This window comes from Staurois parvus, unplaced genomic scaffold, assembly GCF_062004578.1.
Source record: "Staurois parvus isolate SC_StPar_1 unplaced genomic scaffold, SC_StPar_1.0 ptg000415l, whole genome shotgun sequence".
In the NCBI taxonomy this organism is placed as follows: domain Eukaryota; kingdom Metazoa; phylum Chordata; class Amphibia; order Anura; family Ranidae; genus Staurois; species Staurois parvus.
In genome coordinates this window covers 2,379,059-2,398,778 of record NW_028318211.1, presented here as the reverse complement: position 1 = coordinate 2,398,778, position 19,720 = coordinate 2,379,059, and the positions used below count along the sequence as shown (strand labels likewise).

At 41.5% G+C, this 19,720-nt stretch overlaps 1 protein-coding gene across 1 annotated transcript; it reads right to left on the bottom strand.

Moving 5' to 3' along the window:
- Positions 1 to 3,242: 3,242 nt before the first annotated feature.
- On the bottom strand, positions 3,243 to 18,065 carry EMC4 (ER membrane protein complex subunit 4). The gene is made up of 6 exons (XM_089687031.1): positions 17,973 to 18,065; positions 9,398 to 9,489; positions 6,252 to 6,363; positions 5,493 to 5,646; positions 3,555 to 3,715; positions 3,243 to 3,387 (listed from the first exon to the last, which is right to left on the bottom strand). Exons 2-6 carry the CDS (start codon positions 9,478 to 9,480, stop codon positions 3,352 to 3,354), a joined length of 546 nt encoding a protein of 181 aa, XP_089543157.1. The 5' UTR covers positions 9,481 to 9,489; positions 17,973 to 18,065; the 3' UTR covers positions 3,243 to 3,351.
- Positions 18,066 to 19,720: the final 1,655 nt, after the last annotated feature.

The window sequence follows — 19,720 nt, the reverse complement described above, 5'->3', positions numbered from 1 at the left end:
GCAGTTTCCACTTCTTTGACCAATCTTCCAGCAATGCCAAATCATGTTCCATGTTAGACACCTCCAGGGATATCAACCCTATTGCACACTTTTTTATCATCAGAAAAAAATACATACCATGCCCAACAAACCTTTAGTTATATCACTTACAAATCGATTACAGTATATTGAATTGTATTAGTTGACTGGAGTTCAGCTTAAAAATAAACAAAGGATGTCATTACTATCCTCGTAATAGCAGCTGTCAAACTTGATCCTTTAACTTTGATGCATAATAAAAAGGGGGTCACACAGCTTCCCCAGTGAACGGAAGTGACAGCAGATTTGGCAAATTCTAGACTTGAATTTCTGACCGTTAGGTTTTTGAGATCCAGAATGAGGTGAACAGATTGGAGTAAAAGCCTTGGAAACCTTCTGCCATAGGAACTGGGGCAATGACACCTAGATCCAGAAGAACCTAAAGTGTTTGATGGAGATCTGGTAATCTGTGCAGTGACACAGGAAGGATGGAGGTGAAAAACTGAGGACAGGCAGGGAGAGGAACTAGTTTGTAGGCCTGGGAGACCACTGGGAATGGCAACTTCTACGCATAATTAATTAATGCATGTTTAGGGGAGAAAACTGCTTGTCAGGGCATTTCCAATAGTTAGAAAAGTGGGCGAAAAGAAAATCTTTTTGCAGCCTTCGGAGAAGGAAACCACACTGGTAAAGGCAACAAGCCTCTAGTTTTAGAGTGGTGCACACTGCTTTAATAAGTGCAAAAGCGGTCTACTTTCATTTGGGAGTGACTGCAAGTTCAACAGTCAAGGACTGGAGCAGTCCAGAATATGACTGCGACTAATGGCTCAAAAGGTGCTAAGACTGCTTGTAAATCAGATACAGAATTGGCAGGAGCTCGCTAGTGATCGTTGCAGTCAGAATGGGCAAATAGCTTGGTAGTTTGGGTCATGACATCTTGCATGACCATGGTGACAGACACACAGGGCCCATAGTCAAAGAGGACTCCAAGGATGGAAAAGGAGGCAAGGTCAAGACCCCAGATACTCATAAAACCTAGACAGCTTGTACTAGATGGATTAATGTTGATTGAGAGGGTTTAGGTCTGCTGTAACTGTTCTGCTTAGACTTCACCTCCAAGTATAACTATATTCCTCACTATATTCACACACCCTCTCAACCCGTCCCCTCTCACACAGCTACCCCCTTATCCCCCCTCGACATAACCCGCAGGGACTTCGTCGCTGCTCAAACTCTCTCCAACCCCCTTCACCCTCACTCAGCTACCCCCTCATCACCCCTCTCCCACGGCCCCACCACTGCTCTGACCTCCTCTTCCACCCCACCCTTCATTCCTCTACTGAAGCTCCCCCCACACTCCGCACCTTTGACCTTACTACCATCGAGGAAGTCTCCAAGATCCTCTCTGATGCCCACCTCACCACCTGCCCCTCGACCCTATCCCCTCACAACTCCTACGACCTTCCTCCTCCTCCATCCTGCGCTCCCTCACCCACATCTTCAATCTCTCCCTCTCCTCAGGCACTTTCCCCTCCCCTCTGAAACATGCACACATCACCCCCATACTTAAAAAGCCCTCCCTGGACCCCAATGACCCGAACAACCTCAGACCCATCTCCCTGCTCCCATTTACATCTAAACTCCTCGAGCGCCTAGTCTACACCCGCCTATGCTCTCACCTGTGACAACCACCTCCTCGATCCCCTACAGTCCGGCTTCCGTCCCCTACACTCCACCGAAACCTCCTTACTCAAACTCTCCAATGACCTGCTAACCACCAAAGCTAATGGCCACTATTCAGTGCTCCTACTCCTTGACCTCTCTGCGGCCTTCGACACAGTCGACCACCCCCTCCTCCTCAAAAAACTACACTCCCTCGGCCTCAGAGATTCTGCTCTCTCCTGGCTCTCATCCTACCTGTCACAACGCTCCTTCAGCGTTACCTATAATGCTACCACCTCCCCCTCACTCCCCCTCTCTGTTGGGGTCCCTCAAGGCTCTGTCCTCGGGCCCCTTCTCTTCTCCATCTACACCTCCTCTCTTGGCCAACTCATACACTCTCACGGCTTCAACTACCACCTCTATGCCGACGACACACAAATCTATCTCTCAACCCCCCACCTCACCCCCTCGGTCTCAGCCCGAATCACACACCTACTGAGCGACATATCAGACTGGATGTTGCTCCACTTCCTTAAACTGAACCTCTCCAAAACAGAGTTTCTTGTTTTCCCCCCAGCCCGGACACCCCCCCCCATTGATTTCTCCGTCACATCCAACAACGCTACCATCAAACCCGCCCCGCAGGCCAGAGTACTTGGTGTCATTCTGGACTCCAACCTATCCTTTCAACCCCAAGTCCAATCTTTAACAAACTCGTGCAGACTCCACCTCCGCAACATCGCCAAAATCCGCACGTTCCTAACCCCTGAAACCACTAAACAGCTCATCCACTCCCTCCTCATGTCACGACTCGATTACTGCAACTCCCTCCTCACTGGCCTGCCTCGCCGCTGGCTATCCCCGCTTCAGTCGATCCTGAATACGGCTGCCAGACTCATTCACCTTTCCAACCGCTGTCTCCGCCACCGCCCTCTGCCAATCCCTCCACTGGCTTCCGATTGCGCAACGGATCAAATTCAAAATCCTAACGCTGACGTACAAAGCTGTCCACTATACTGCCCCGAACTACATCACTGACCTAATATCCAAGTACCGCCCAGCACGCACACTCCGCTCCTCACAAGACCTCCTTCTCTCTAGTTCCCTGGTCTCCTCCTCCCATGCCCGCCTCCAGGACTTCTCCAGGGTGTCACCCATCCTCTGGAACTCCCTGCCCCAACCCATCAGATTATCACCCACTCTCCTCTCCTTTAGGCGCACCCTGAAAACCCATCTCTTCAGGGAAGCCTACCCCACCCCCTGGTAACTTGCCGACCTCCTCCACTCTTCCTACCACTCCATCCCCCACAGCTATCTCCTCCTGTACCACTATCCCCTCCCTCCTAGATTGTGAGCTCGAAAGAGCAGGGCCCTCAATCCCCTCATGTTTTGCATTGTATTGGTATTGTTCTGTCACATGTTCTGTCCCCCTTTGTAATGTACAGCGCTGAGCGAACTATTGGCGCTTTATAAATACTGTATAATAATAATAATATTCCCTGGAGCAGAAGTAGGCTTTTTTTCAGACATATTGTAGAATAAGGACACACACACATACAATCTACGAAGGCATAATAATTTATTAAGGGACAAAACAAATATGCTGTAGTAGTTAGCGGTTTTCATAATGTACAAACTTCATGATAAAAGGCTTCAGTGCATCTCTTAGCTTTACAGTACAAGGCCTCCACCAGTGAATTCCATTCTCTGCAAAAAAACAGACATAAGCTGGGTAAACAGATTAAAATCTTTAAAAGTAAATCCTAAACCTCTAGAAGTTTTACATTTATTTGCACGCTGCAATAGCAGTTTTTATGTAATGCAATCTAACACTAACATGAAATACTGTAATCTGTGCAAAAATGTAGACTAACCTCTGGTGGTTCAATGAAAGCCAACCAGTCAGAAGCATGTGTCGGCAGGAGTCCCATAGATTGACACTTATAAACAGCCAATGCTAAACCCAAAAGGTTTCCAATCAGGTAAACCAGCCCTTGTAGAAACCGCTGACCAGAGCTCTCCAGGAGCTTGAAGGCTATACAAGAACAGAAATGAAAAAAATGCAGAACATTTAATATGACCATACAAATATGGTACCAGTCCTAGAGAGAGCAAGCTTTGGAATTAGCTTTCATTTTAACCACTTGCCTACTGGGCAGTTATACCCCCTTCCTGCCCAGGCTAGCTTTCAGCGCTGTCGCACTTTGACAATTGCGCGGTCATGCAACATTGTACCCATATGAAAGTTTTATCATTTTTCTCACACAAATAGAGATTTCTTTTGGTGGTATTTAATCGTCGCTAGGTGTTTTTTTGCGCAATAAACAAAAAAAGAGCAAAAACGTTGAAAACAAAACATTTTTCTTTGTTTCTATTATAAAATTTTGCAAATAGGTAATTTTTCTCCTTCACTGATGTGTGTTGATGAAGCTGCACTGACAGGCATCACTGATATGCAACAATGATGGGTAGCACTGATGGAGGCACTACTAGGCATTGATGGACACCGGTGGGTGGCACTGATCATCAGTGCCCTGATGATCAGTGCCTATCCAGCCTCTGACAATTACCGGTTATCGGCAGTACTTTCCTCACACTGTGACAGCGTGAGGAAAGTGCAGCCAATAACCGGTAACTGCATTTACTGGTGATCTGCTGTGTCATTGGACACAGTGGATCATGTGGTAAAAGGCCGCTGTTATTGGCCTTTTACCACATGACGTGATCAGCTGTGTCTGTAGGACACAGCGATCATGGAGAACGCCGGGGGCATGAGGGAGGGTGCGTTCTGGGAGGACGTCATATGATGCCCTCCCAAAACTGTACAACCGTGCTGTAGCCATCATTCGGCTATAGTGCGGTTGGCAAGTGGTTAAAAGAAAATCTACAGCCAAAACGTTTTTAGCTATGGATAAAGTAACAAATGGTTAGAGCCACTTCTTTTTTTTTTTAGGCTGCTTTTCCCTTCATTGGGGAGTATTTCCCTCACTTTCTGTTTTAGTGATAGCACTTACAGATATAAGAGCCCTCTCCAAGACACAAACAGCGATATGAAAGGATAAGTTGACCTTTCTCAACATGTTACATGCATATTTCAGGTGTAACATGTTAACCATCCACCACCTCACCCCCAATCCCCTACTTACGACAGTGAGCAGGGGATCTTCACCCCGCACCCGCTGTCACAATTTGAAAACGCAGCTGCATTCCTTCAGAGGTCTGTGAATGAATACCTACAAGTATTGTCAGCCATTACAGCTGACAGCTTGTGGTTTTCAATGAACTGCAAGGGCACTGGTGAGCTCTCTCATAGCCCATTGAGCTTCCTGAACTTCAGGAACTGCCTGTCCATATCGGAGGTATGCGTAGACAGTGTATTGACAGTCTTCAAGAGCCTGACATTGCACCTGCAATCGTTAGTGCAATGCTTTACAGGCTTCCAAAAAAAAATAATAATAAATGCACATTATTTTACCTGCAAAAAATTTGTATTTATTATTTTTAAAGGTGAACTTATCCTTTTAACACTTTATTTTTGCTTAGAAGTATTGCCCAGTTGCTGTCAGGTTTTTACTACCATCTGTATTACTGTTTGAATAATTTTCCTCAAATCCTGTCCCAGTGCCAGGGGTCACCATGCCAGCAAAAGAGGAGAATCCTTCTAGGCAAAGATCCAAATAGAAATAAAAGCTGATGGCCCAATACCAGCATAGGTGCAGAAGCATTTTATTGTCTGTTTCTTCACTATTGACTAACACAGGTAATGTAACTGGCACTTTACAATAATGTTAGTAAAACGAAGAAGAACTTACTGGCAGGTGTAGCAAGCAGCGCTTGTATGGGTCTCCATGCCATCATACACACCATCATAATAGGGAAGATGGAGATTGTATTACCAGCCATATACATAATGAATAGATTCATAGGTATCTGTTTAAGAGGTCCTAGAGCGATGTCCCAGCAACGCTGCACACACAAAAAAAAATATCACCAGATTTCATTGAAAATCATTTAACAAGGACTTAAAGTATTACTAAACCCAGGACCCTGCATTCACTATATCTGGTCTCCCACAATACACAAAACTGCAAATATTTTAGTAAATATAAACTGCTAAATACCTTTTCTCATCAGAAGTATAAAGCAGTCTTGTGACTTCTATTAGTGTCTAGCAGAGCACTGGTTACAGCTTGAAGGAGGAGTTTTCATTCTCCTGTAGGAGGATGCAGGACCCCTGACTACTGCCTGGAGAGTGCTGATTGGCCCTGTGCTGATCACATGCACTCTCCCAAGAGAAAAAAAACTCTCTAGCAGTACACACCAAACTGAGCATGTGCAGCTTGCCCCCAAGCCTCTGTTCTATCGGGAGACACTTGAAGAAGGGGAGGATCAGAGAAGACCGGATCAAACATTCTTTTTACATAATGTGGAGGATTACCCCTTAGGTTCCACAGTGAGTATAACAAGCATGCTTTACTACATATACAGACTGATTTTACTGTTGTGGGTTTAGTAACACTTAACAATTTCTAAACACAGTTATATACCATTAGAGAGCTATGCCACTTTACCTTCTCCACCAGGATGTGGTCAGACTCCTGCACACTGGTGTCTGGAACTTGTTTGTCAGAATATCCCACAGGATACATACTGTCCTGTGTAGTACTTCTGTCACCCCGACCTCTGAAAATGTAATAAAAAATGTATACAAGTTAGCTTAAAGCACTTTATACTTTACTAATAATTGTAGCTATGGTTAAAACAGATCTAAACCCAAAAGACAAAATTATATCCTTAGATGTGGTGACTGCATTCGGCTTTCTTCATTTAGGCTTGCTTCTTTTATTTTCACCTGGCGATTCAGCCAGTAAGTGCTAACTTTAACTTCCTTTTACAGACCAAGCTATCCAACAAATGTAGCAGTTAGAGGGTTGAGAAAAAACATTTAACACTGGCAGCTTTCATTTATGTAAAACCTTTATCCTAAAAGGAAGAAAAAAAACAGTTGCTGTAACTGCCATTAGGCCCCATGTACACAGGACACTTCTGAACGATGGAAACTAACTGCTGGCATAGGTTAAAAAATGTCTGTTTAGCCGTGTTTGCGTTTATGTGTGTTTTTAAAGATAAGCACAGAAGAACCTCCCAAATGCCCAGAAAGCACTGAAAAGTAGTAAATTATTAAATATTTCAGACAAAAAATACAGAGAGTAGAAGCAGACACAGCAGTATGTGTTGAGATAATTAGGTGTGAGTTGCTCATTAACATTTCTTTTGTTTCCAATGGGGGGATAGGTGTCTGGTGGAGGGAGTCATTAAGGTCACCTGACAGGGGGTCTTCATGAGGAATTTGAGGTGGGAATGATCATTAACATATCTTTTGTTTCCAAGGGTGGGAGAGGTCTGAGGTGTGAATTGGTCATTACAATGTGTGACAAGCTTGGTAGGAACATCCTGTGTTCAGTGTTTTGTCCATCTGAGTATCTTGAAAACGTTTTGCATGCATTTTTCATGATGAAAAAAGGCTCTGGACAGCATCGGGAACTGGAAGAGTTAAAAAAAAGTGTTCAAATGCAAACAATTATAAACGTGATTTTCCGCGTTTATAAGTATTTTGCGTTTGAAACACTGATAAAATCGACGCCTGAACGCAAGTTTTCTGCATTAAAAAAAACGACTGTAAACTCAAATGCCTGTAAACTAAGATGTGTACATGGACACATAGGAAAACATTAGGGTGAGTTCAGGAGCTGCTGAAAAAAATGCTGAAGAGCTCCTAAACTCCTTATCAGCTGCAATGTACATGAGCCCTAACCCTTTAGGTGCTAGAGCACTTTCTGTTCTAGGGTGACAACACTCATTCACTGTATTTTAGGTCTACAGAACACCTTCTTCTCTCTATACCACAGGGAAGGTGCATTTTAGTCCACAGAACTAGCTGGAAAATTTTTTTCTGCTGGAACATACCTTGGGCACTGGTCCTGTATGTACTGCAGCTTCTTGTTCTTTTAGAGTTATTAAGTGTCCTATTGGTCACTCTGCAACTCCAGCAAGAAAGGCAGTACTTGTGCTTTGCCTCCCCAGTGAGTCCCAATATGCTCTGTGTCCCCAGAGGGTCCTAAAATGCTCCACCTCCCAGCAAGACTTGACATGCTTTGTGTTCAAGCAGCTGCAGTAATGTGGTCAGCATACCATAAACCCTCTCTTTACCTGCTGGCCATGGGGCACTAATGTACCATCCATTACTTGGCTGTCACATTTGGGCTTGCTAAGTAGAGACTACAAGGTTGGCTGGGTAAGTCTCTTATTAACCACTTCAAGTCCGGACACTCTCACCCCCTTCCTGTCCAGGCCAATTTTCAGCTTTCAGTGCTATCACAATTTGAATGACAATTGTGCGGTCATGCAACACTGTACCCATATGAATTTTTAAGTATTTTTTTTGAGACAGATAAAACTTTATTTTGGTGGTATTTATTCACCACTGGGATTTTTATTTTGCTATATAAATGAAAAAGTCCAAATTTTTTGAAAAAAAGTGTTTTTCTTATAAAATCTGGCAAATGCATAAACTTTCTTCATAAATCTTGGCCAAAATGTATTCAGCTATCTTTTTAGTAAAAAAAATAACCCAAATTAGTTTATAACAAAAAAAATTATAACTTTTCATAATAGTTTTTTACTTTTTTTTATATTATTAATGTTTTTTTTAAACATACTGTCACCCTAGCAGTACAGTGTCACCATAGTGACACTGTACTACTTCTGTGGGGTTATGTTTTTTTTTTTACACTGATTGCTTTTACAACCATAAAGGCTGTAAAAGCAATCATTTCTCCTTCTCTCTGACTGCACTCTTACAGCCATTGAGAAATACTGTGAGAGCTGTGATTGGTCACAGCTTGTTACATGGTACAAGGCTGTTGTGAATAGCCTCGTACCATGTGACATCTTTGATCATTCACAGATTTCACTAGTAGTAAGCAATGATGTCAGAAGTGACATCTTGCTTACTATTATTCATGTGATCACTGATTGGCCAATCAGTGATCACATGAATGGGACCTCACACAGAGGTCTCGTACAGCGATCGCGTGGTGCCGCGCGCTCCCAGGTTGAAAATGCGGGCGCCGTTTGTGAACAGCAACCCGCTCCTGCAGTGCCCCCGTCTGGCCGTTTATGTACATGTGCCGGACGGGAAGTGGTTAAGGCTGTTGAGAAATCTATTGTTTATTACAATGGGAATTGATGCGTATTGGTTTGTATGAAGCATTACAGTTAGTTAAATAGAAGGGAAGGGGGAAAGAGATACGTGTTTATAACTGTGGTACACTGAAATGGCTCAGTAAAAAGTGCTAGAGATGAAGCATCAGTGCTCAGCAACTGAATAAATAAATCAAAGTGTTAAAGTGCACCCTAAACACTGATCATTTTTATGTTTTGTTCATTTTGCTAACAAATTCCATACAAATGACTCCTTTATCACTACAAAATGAAACTTGATTCCATATTCTCCAAAAGCAGACGGTACTGAAAGGTGGGGAGAAGGAGGAAACAAAGGTGACTCGGATAAGGGGGGATGAGTACCTGCACCTATTCTCTGACATACTAGCCCTGAATATAACAAAACACTACTGATGCTATATTTAATAGACTGAACAGGAGCAGATAGGAAGAGAAGAGCAATCAATTTCTAGCCCAATGTATGGCATTCTACCTGCTTCCTCCACTCCCAAATTCAATAGCCCACTTAAAGCGGCCAGATTTTCGGTTTGCAACCAGATTGGGTGCAGATGCCATTTCTGTATTCTGTAAATAAAAAAAAAAATAGTTAAACTAATAAAATGTAAAAATAAACTGACCTACAATCTCATAAAACAGTCTTTGGCAAGCAAAATTTCATATGTACAATGGTACCCAATACATCTTTATACATTTATGTCAACAGCTGCCAATTTGGGCATGGTCTCTATAAGATGCTACTTCATGTTACTTGTGTAGCTTACTGCTTTGCCATCCATTTATTTCATCTATCTATGGTTTGCTATGCTTAGGGAACACATTATTTGGAGCAGCCTTTGGGCAGACAGCAAGCTCCTCTGAACAATTTGAAATGAGAGGAAATTCAAACTGTCCCCACTGACAAACAGAGACACACTGAGCTTCCCCTCATTAACATACAATGCAGAAGCCTGGGCAGGCCATAGAGAATTTTGGGCCGATAAACAAATAACGGCCGTTTTTCATGGATTTTCCAGCATGACCGATAAAAGTAAACGAGAAGATCCGCAAAAAACGGCCGATGGTATTGCTACACTAACGGCTTGAATATCGGCCGATTTTTTGTGCGGATGAAAATTCGGCCGATAAACGACCCGTCTATAGCCTGCATTACTTCTAGATCTTTAACCCATTTGTGAGGACAGACAGTGTTCAAATCTAGTTTACAATTGATAAGATCTGCCATCACAGTACGAGCAGGGTTAATTATGGTATACATTAAAGTATCTGTAAACTTTGATTTTTTTTTTTAATATACATGTTATACTTACCTGCTCTGTGTAATGGTTTTGCACAGAGTACCCCTGATCCTGCTCTTCTGGGGTCCTTCATTGGTGCACAAGGCTCCTCCTCTTTGGCGAGTGGCCCCTAGGAAGCTGCTTCCCAGGTTGGCACTAATGCGGGCTCCATCCCGAGCCACCCTGTGTCTATAGACACAGACAGAGTAGTTCTGCCCCAGCTCCACTGTCATAAGATTTGATTGATAGCAGCAGTAGCCAATGGTTCCCGGTGCTATCAATCTGCGTGGGGAGGAGGGAGAGATCCACTGCTTTCAGGCACAGCACTGGATCGAGATCAAGCTCAGGTAAGTATAAAGGAGGGGGCTGGGGGGATCTTGTGGCACAGAAGTTTTTTTTTTATCTTTACGCAGAGTGCATTAAGAAAAGAAAAACCTTGAGCCCTTAGAACCACTAACTCCCCAGCTCCCCTCTGCAGAACACTTTTGGAGTTTTCAGAAAAATGAAGTAAAATGTAAGCAGCAATTTTTATTTTGTTTTTCTCCTCTTTCCCACACCTGGGATGGGGGGAGCACAGGAATCTGGAGCATGCAGCTCCAGCTGAAATGCTGTTTGTGCTGTGTCTGGCACAAACACAGCACAGAATAGGGAGAACATTGCTCCTAACTAACAAAAGGGTTTGTATCAGTTTAGAAGGGTGTTGCAGGCCTTATGCCTATGCCATGCTTTGTTAAACCACCCACCATTGTTTGCAGCTAGCCTCAGGCTGAATTCACACAGAAATGTGTTAAAATGCAGAACAAATGGAAGTACATTTCCATCCATTTTATATGCGTTTTCAAGCAAGTTGACTTGTATCAACACAAGTTTTAGTGCATGTAAACAATGCACTGCATTTTGCAGGATTTGCTGTGACATCGCATCCTGTCGGTTAGAGAAAGAGTGAGTGAAGACTGTTATCTTTGTAATTAGTGATGCACCGAAATGAAAATTCTGGTGCCGAAACCGATACGGAAAATTCAGAATACATGTGGCCGAAAACCGAAACCAAAATGTCTGTGTATGTGGGGAGGCTCAAATTTTTTTTTTTTAACTTTAATGTATATATTTTTATTTATTTTTTAATTTATGATTTAATTGCTATCACATGGGACCAATAGTCCCCAATGTGATAGCATATGAGTGACAGGTCCTCTTTGTAGGGGGGGGGGGAGGCAGTGTGTGCAAGGAGGGGGCAGGAGAAAAGCAGTGTATACAGTGAGGGAGCAGTGTATACAGTGGGGGAGCAAAGTATACAGTGGGGGAGCAGTGTATACAGTGAGGGAAGCAGTGTATACAGCGAAGGAGCAGTGTATACAGCGAGGGAGCAGTGTTTTACAGCGGGGGAGAAGTGTATACAGCGAGGGGGCAGTGTATACAGCGGGGATGCAGTGTATACAGCGGGGATGCAGTGTATACAGCGGGGGGAGCAGTGTATACAGCGGGGGAGCAGTGTTTTACAGCGAGGGAGCAGTGTATACAGCGGGGGGAGCAGTGTATACAGCGGGGATGCAGTGTATACAGCGGGGGAGCAGTGTATACAGCGGAGATGCAGTGTATACAGCGGGGGAGCAGTGTATACAGCGGGGGAGCAGTGGATACAGCGGGGGAGCAGTGGATACAGCGGGGGAGCAGTGTATACAGCGAGGGAGCAGTGTATACAGCGGGGGAGCAGTGAATACAGCGGGGGAGCAGTGAATACAGCGGGGGAGCAGTGAATACAGTGGGGGAGCAGTGTATACACTCAGGCTCCCTCACTGGCTGCCCCTTTATTTCACTGCTGGTTTTTAAATGTAATTACCATGAAGAAAAAAAAGCCGGTAATTGCATTTAAAAACAATGGCGGTTTTTAAATCTATGTATCGGTTTTTTCCATTCACTATAGCTTTGAGAAGGAGCTGTCATTCTCCCTGCCACTAGACCACGGGTGTCAAACTGGCAGCCCTCCAGCTGTTGCTAAACTACAAGTCCCATGAGACATTGCAAGATTGACAGCTACAAGCATGACTCCTAAAGGCAGAGGCATGATGGGACTTGTAGTTTCGCAACAGCTGGCGGGCCGCCAGTTTGACACCCCTGCGTTAGAGGAAATAAAGGGGTGGGGTCACCCAGTGACCCCGCCCCTTAGTTTCCTTTAGCAGTGGGGAGAATGACAGCTCCTTCTCGGTGCTATAGTGAAGGAAATAAAAAAGCTGGTAATTAGATTTAAAGACCGGCACTGTATACACTGCTCCTCTCCTGCCTTTCTCTGCCCCCCCCCCATCTGCAGTACACACAGCCCCCCATTGGCACCTGTATAGGCTAAGATTTTCCTATTGGCAAAATGTTGAACCGTTTCGGCCGCCGAAATTTCGGCGCATCCCTACTTGTAATCCATTTGCTGGGTGTAGTACAGGATTTTATGTGCCCGAACATAGGTTTACAATGGGGTGTACTCACTTGTGTTGCCAGCGGTTTAGACATTAATGGCTGTGTGTTGAGTTATTTTGAGGGGACAGCAAATTTACACTGTTATACAAGCTGTACACTCACTACTTTACATTGTAGCAAAGTGTCATTTCTTCAGTGTTGTCACAAGAAAAGATAGAATAAAATAGTTACAAAAATGTGAGGGGTGTACTGACTTCTGGGAGATACTGTGTATTCCTAATAATGACCCCACTGTGTTTACTTCCTGGAATATCTAAGCAGTAAAGGCCAGGGCTATTTTGCCTGGCACTGTGCTGAGCTGTCTGACTTTTGCTGGCCATAAACATATAGATTTTTGTTCAAAAACTTTTCGTTTTAGGTACATTCGTTCAATTTTCTAAGGTCTGCTTCACACCTATGCGTTTTTAAGTACATTTTACAGAAACGCACTAAAGTCCATTTAACATGGCTTCCTTTGGGACACATTCACATCTATGCGTTTTCAGCGGCTGCATTTGTTTTCTTAAAGATTCAGGGACTTTTTTTTCCCCACAGCAGATTGCATTTTTGGTGCAATAGACTTCAATGGAACCATACCAAAAACACAAGTGTTGGATTTTGATGCATTTTGCATTTTTTGGCCAATAAGAGAGTACTGAGTGCAACTTTACACTGTGGCACTCAAGTCGCATCAAAGTAGTGCAGGAACCTTTTCAAAGTCGCTGCGACTTTGAAAAAGGTTCCTATTCTATTTTGAGTGCTAGATTGTAAAGTTGCATCAAAATTGCACTAAATAAAAACATTTTAAACGCATCAAAAAATATCAAAAAAGCGTGTCGAAAAACAAAACACGATGGAAAAATGCATCCATCGCAACACGCTTAGGTGTGAACCAGAACTAATTGTTAGTGACAGCAAACTGGCGTTCATTTTCAACCACAGTGATGCAAAAATTCAAAGGAGCAGGATGGAAAAATGTTCTCAATTGAACAAGTTTTCTGACAGTGTATGTGGTTTTCATTCATAAATTATAATCTGTTTTAAAATTGAATGTTAAAAGCAAGTGACAGTTTGGAAAGAAGTACATTCATTTATAGAATGTACAAAGAATATTCATTCATAAATTACATTTGTTTTAAAATTGAATGTTAATAGTGACAGTTTAGATTTTATGCAATATACAAAGAATGTTCATTCATAAATTACATTTTAAATTATTAAATTACATATGTTTTAAAATGGAATGTTAAAAGCAAGTGACAGTTTGGAAAGTCATGCATTTATTTATAGAATGTACAAAGAATGTTCATTCATATATTACATTCGTTTTAAAATGGAATGTTAAAAGCAAGTGACAGTTTGGAAAGTCATGCATTCATTTATAGGAATGTACAAAGAATGTTCATTCCAATATTACATTCGTTTTAAAATGGAATGTTAAAAGAAAGTGACAGTTTGGAAAGTCGTGCATCCATTTATAGAATGTACAAAAAAAATGTTCATTCATATATTACATTTGTTTTAAAATGGAATGTTAAAAACAAGTGACAGTTTGGAAAGACGTGCATCCATTTATGGAATGTACAAGGAATGTTCATTCATTAATTACATTCATTTTAAAATTGAATGTTAAAAGTGAGTTTAGATTTTATGGAATATACCAAGAATGTTCATTCATAAATTACATTTGTTTTAAAATGGAATGTTAAAAGCAAGTGACATAATGGAAAAACATGCATCTATTTATGGAATATACAAAAAATGTTCATTCATAAATTACATTTGTTTTAAAATTGAATGTTAAAAGCAACAGTTTGGAAAAGGGTGATTTAAATCACTAGTGAAAAGGCTCGATTTAATTCATAATTTTTAAAGAGCAACTGTCATTTCTGACACGCAGTGGCTCCTCCTCTGACCCGCTGTTGACTCATTGACAGTCCCATTCACTTTAGTGGGAAGGCTGGTGATGTGGCAGTGACACAACAAGGTGAGAGACGTGATGGCAGCAGGTGAGTGGATGCCCGCTAACAGGCGCTGCCATGATGGATCTAAAATGACAGGTGTTCTTTAAATGTAAGGAATCCGACTCATTCTTGCAGGTAGTTAGAATCTTTAATATTTGCAAACCAAATGGTTTCCTTTTTAGAATAATAAGCTGTCAGGTTAGTAAAACAGCGAGATCAGAACCGATTTTAAGTTAATAGGTTAATCACACATAGCTGGAGAATGACTCAAATTCTTTTATTTCATGTTTTTTTCTCATGGTTACTGTGCATTTATGTGAATGCATCAATGCAGTGCATGTTATCTCAGCTTGCAGAGCTTGGATTCATTGAATGAGTTTACTGAAAATGTAAATATTGCAGAATTTACATCCTCATGCTACATAACTAGGCTCCATTTCATGCTGAATAAACTAAATTATTAATGTATCTTAAATAGAAAATTATATTTAGATAGATTTTTACTCCAAAAGCATTTTATTAAAATAAATTTGATATAAATAAAAAAAAATCCGATTTAAAATTTTTAAAAATCTGATTTTTTAAATTAAAAAAAAAAATTATCGATTTTTATCTACCCTGGTTTGCAAAGACATGCATCCGTTTATGGAATGTACAAAGATTGTTCAATCAAAAATTACATTTGTTTGAAAATTGAGTGTTAAAAGCAAGTGACAGTTTGGAAAGCCGTGGAACCATTTATGGAATGTACAAGGAATGTTCATTCATAAATTATATTCGTTTTAACCATTAGCCGCCCGGCCTATAGCTGTTTGGTGGCCGCAAAAGTGCTGCAGATTTCCGGGGTATACGCCATTTGGCATCCTCCCGCACATGCGCAGTTCGCGCGGCTGCAGAGCCGCGCAGCCTGTCACCAGCCGTGTACCTCGGACACGGCCGATGACAGATCTGAGTACCGGCCCCCCTTGCCGGAACCATGTGACCTGCTGTGACCAATCACAGCAGGTCACATGACAGTTGTATACAATGGATGGCTTCATTCATGCCATCCATTGTATACTAGTGCCTAGCTGTGAATGGTCACAGCAGGTCACATGCACATGTCATGTGATTAGCTGTGGCCAAATCACAGCTAAGCACTAAAAAAAAAACCAAAAAAACAAACAAACCCCTGAATGAATCAATGTCATTAAGGTAAATGCTTGCTTATAGCAAAGTAATTCTTTGCTATAAGCAAATTGTGTAAAAAAAAAAAAAAAAAAATACTGATCACTTCCCCAAAGTAGTACAATGTTACTATGGTAACATTTACTACTTTGGTCATAGTAAAATATGAAAAAAAAATCTTAAAAAAAATAAAACAAAATGTAATAAAAAATGTAAAATAATAAAAAAATAAAAAAATATATATATTTTTTTCATACTGTCACCAGTCAGTGTCCCTGATCACCGCCATGCCACTTATGATGTTGACGCTGTACTGCACTGGGGACAGTATGTAAAAAAAAAAAATAGTGAAAATAATTTTTTGAATTTTTTCATTTTCCGAAAAATTATGACAAAAAAAATACAACTTAAAAAAACTCGCCATTCCTCTTATGAAGTACGTCGGACTGTCTACTCTGCAAAAAGGGGTCATTTGGGGATATCTGTACTATTCTGACATTCTTGGACCTCAAGAAATTAGATTGGCAGTCAGTACTTCAGGATTGATCAATATTCAGATCTATACCATAGTTTGTGAACTCTATAACTTTCCTACAAACTAAAAAATACATCCTAATTTGGGTTATTTTCACCAAAGAAATGTAGCAGAATACATCTCGGCCTAAATTTATGAAGAACAATTATTTATTTGTAAACTTTTATAACAGAAACAAAGAAAAACGTGTTTTTTTTTCAAAATTTTTGGTCTTTTTTTGTTAATTTAGCAAAAAATAAATACCACCAAAAGAAAGCTCTAGTTGTGTGAAGAAAATGATAAAATTTTAGTTTGGGTACAATGTTGTATGACCGCGCAATTGTCATTCAAAGTGTGAGAGCGCTGAAACCTGAAAACTGGCCTGGGCAGGAAGGTGTAAAATTGCCCGGTATTGAAATGGTTAAACTTGAATGTTAAAAGCAAAATGACAGTTTGGAAAGATGTGCATCCATTTATGGAATGTACAAAGAATGTTCATTCATAAATTACATTCGTTTTAAATTTGAATGTTAAAAGTGACAGTTTGGATTTTATGGAATATACAAAGAATGTTCATTCATATATTACATTAGTTTTAAAATTGAATGTTAAAAGCAAGTGACAGTTTGGAAAGACGTGCATCTATTTATGGAATATACAAAGAATGTTCATTCATACATTACATCTGTTTTAAAACTGAATGTTAAAAGAGACAGTTTGGAAAGACATGCATGTATTAATGAAATATACAAAAAATGTTCATTCGTACATTACATCTGTTTTAAAGTTGAATGTTAAAAGAGACAGTTTGGAAAGACGTGCATCTGTTTATAGAATGTACAAAGAATGTTCATTCATAAATTTCATTTGTTTTAAAATTGAGTGTTAAAAGCAAGTGACAGTTTGGAAAGCTGTGCATCCATTTATGGATTGTACAAGGAATGTTCATTCATAAATTACATTTGTTTTAAATTTGAATGTTAAAAGCAAGTGACAGTTTGGAAAGATATGCATCTATTAATGAAATATACAAAAAAATGTTCATTCGTACATTACATCTGTTCTAAAACTGAATGTTAAGAGAAAGTGACAGTTTAGAAAGACGTGCAACCATTTATGGTGTATAGAAGAATTGTTTGTATGAATGTTCTTGACCCAAAATCTATACATACTGCATATGATCAGCCTTATGTAATGGTACTAGAGGGCAGGTCCCTTACTGGCTGCTTGCCCAGTGCTGTGATTGGACAGCTGTGACCCTCTAAATGCTGAAAGCAATACAGGAGATCAGTGAATGAGGGCTCCCCTATCTCTTCCCACTCTCCATTCTGATTCCCTTGCGGCAGTCCTGGGGACACAGAGGAGCCGGGGGCCAGGAGTAAGAGAGCCCTGGGGAGAACACTGACAGCTCTCATGTCTGAGGACAACCTGGTTCAGTAGATGGCCATGCCTGCACATCCAATCATCCACTGCCTATGGCCTGCTATCCCCTGTGCACTAACCAGCAAAGGAAGGACCACTGCAAAAATTAAATATTTACTGCAGTGATCAACCCCCCACTGATTTACACATGGAATAATCCCGTGTACATGAAGGTGGGCGGTGACAAGACATTAGACTCCGCCCCCGATATCACGATCAATATAGCCAACACTATAGGACAGCAATACACCGGCTTACCCCTGCTGCGGTTCCCACTGATATTACCGACAGCTCCTAGCTCCGGAAGGACCCTGCTTCCTGACGTCACTACAACCGGCGGTACCTTCCAATCAGTGCACAGAGGTTTCCTCAGCACTAGAGGAAGGAGTGTGGGACTTCCTGTCTTCACTGAACCAGACATTTTACCGGAGTTACATGATTCTGGGCACAGGATTGTGAAGCATTGTTATCACATTACCTACTAGAGTTCTAAGATTGAATAGACAGACAATGGTTGGATCAAAGAATGGATTGATTGGACGAAAATACGAAAACATAGGATTTGCAGGTGTGAAAGTGACGTTTCGCATTGAAAGCAGAAGTGATGTAACGCTCTTTTGCTTCTGCTGTGTGATGAGACACCTAGCTAACAGGTGGGAAGCCTCACTTTTGTCATTCACTGCGTATGCTGCTAGTGATACTGAGTTATACCAGAGCTTACTGAGCTTCAAAAAGGGAAAATTGTTGGTGCCCGCTTAGCTGGTGCTTCTGTGACTGAAGTTGCCAATTTATTTGCTGTGTCGCTAGGGTTGCCACCTCATCGCTTTAAAACCAAACATGTATTGAAACGATTTGTTTAGCGTGATGGCGTCGCTGGAGCTGAATGAACACCTCACTGGTATGAAGGGGGAGCGGTGTCCACAATAGTATCCAGTCTAGTATGATGTGAAAAGGACTTTAACCGCAAGCCCAACCGTGACCAAGCCCTGGTGGGCATTGCGAAACGCGTCAGTTGGCGTGGCCGGAGCGACAGCTGAGGTCATCCTCATACAAGATTCCATGTGCGGTTAGAGCAGCATCCTTTTCACAAACACATTAATGACACAGGTTCTGAGGCCAATGTAATGCAGATAAGGCACTAAGTGAGTTTAAATGCCATCTTAATCAGCCGCAGAACCTGTGTCATTAATGTGTTCAGTTTTAAAGGGATGAGGTGGCAATTCTAACCTCATCCCTTTAAAACCAAACACATATTTGTTACACAGGTTCTGTGGCTAATTAATATGGTAATTAAACTCACTTAGTGTCTTATCTGTATTAAATTAGCTTCAGAACCTGTGTCATTAATATATGTTCAGTTTTAAAGAGATGAGGTGGCAACCCTAGGTGTCATGAGGAGCAGTATCAAAGGTTATGGTGGCATATACAGTTTCCAGAAAAACGTCTGATAAGCATAAGCGCAGTCGACATGGTCAACTAACCAAAAGAGACAAAAGGACATTGTGACCCGGAATTAGAAAAACATTTGTTGCAAAAGTGACTTCTGAAGTCACTTTTGCAGCAGTTGTTTTCTTATTCAGGGTCACAATGTCCTTTTTGTCTCTTTTGGTCAGTTGACCGCGCTTATGCTTATTAGACAACATTTTTCTGGAAACTGTATATGCCGTCATAACCTTCTCAATCTGTCTTCCAAAGCCACAAACACAAAAACTGCATGGATGGAACTCCATAAGCAAAACGTTCACATGCAAGCTGCAATTGCCAAAGCACTAGTGACTAATATTAACGCTCAGAAGAGGAGAGAGTGGTGTAACACCCAAAAATAGTGGACTATTGATCAGTGGAAGACTGTAATATGGTCCAATGAATCGAGCCTCACACTGTTCCCAACCACCAGATGGGTTTACGTGTGGCGAACACAGTCCCAAGCTTACGACCAAGACTGTCATGTGCCAACGGTAAAGCATGGTGGTGGTGACGCTGTAGCCATGGTTTGGGCAGCAATA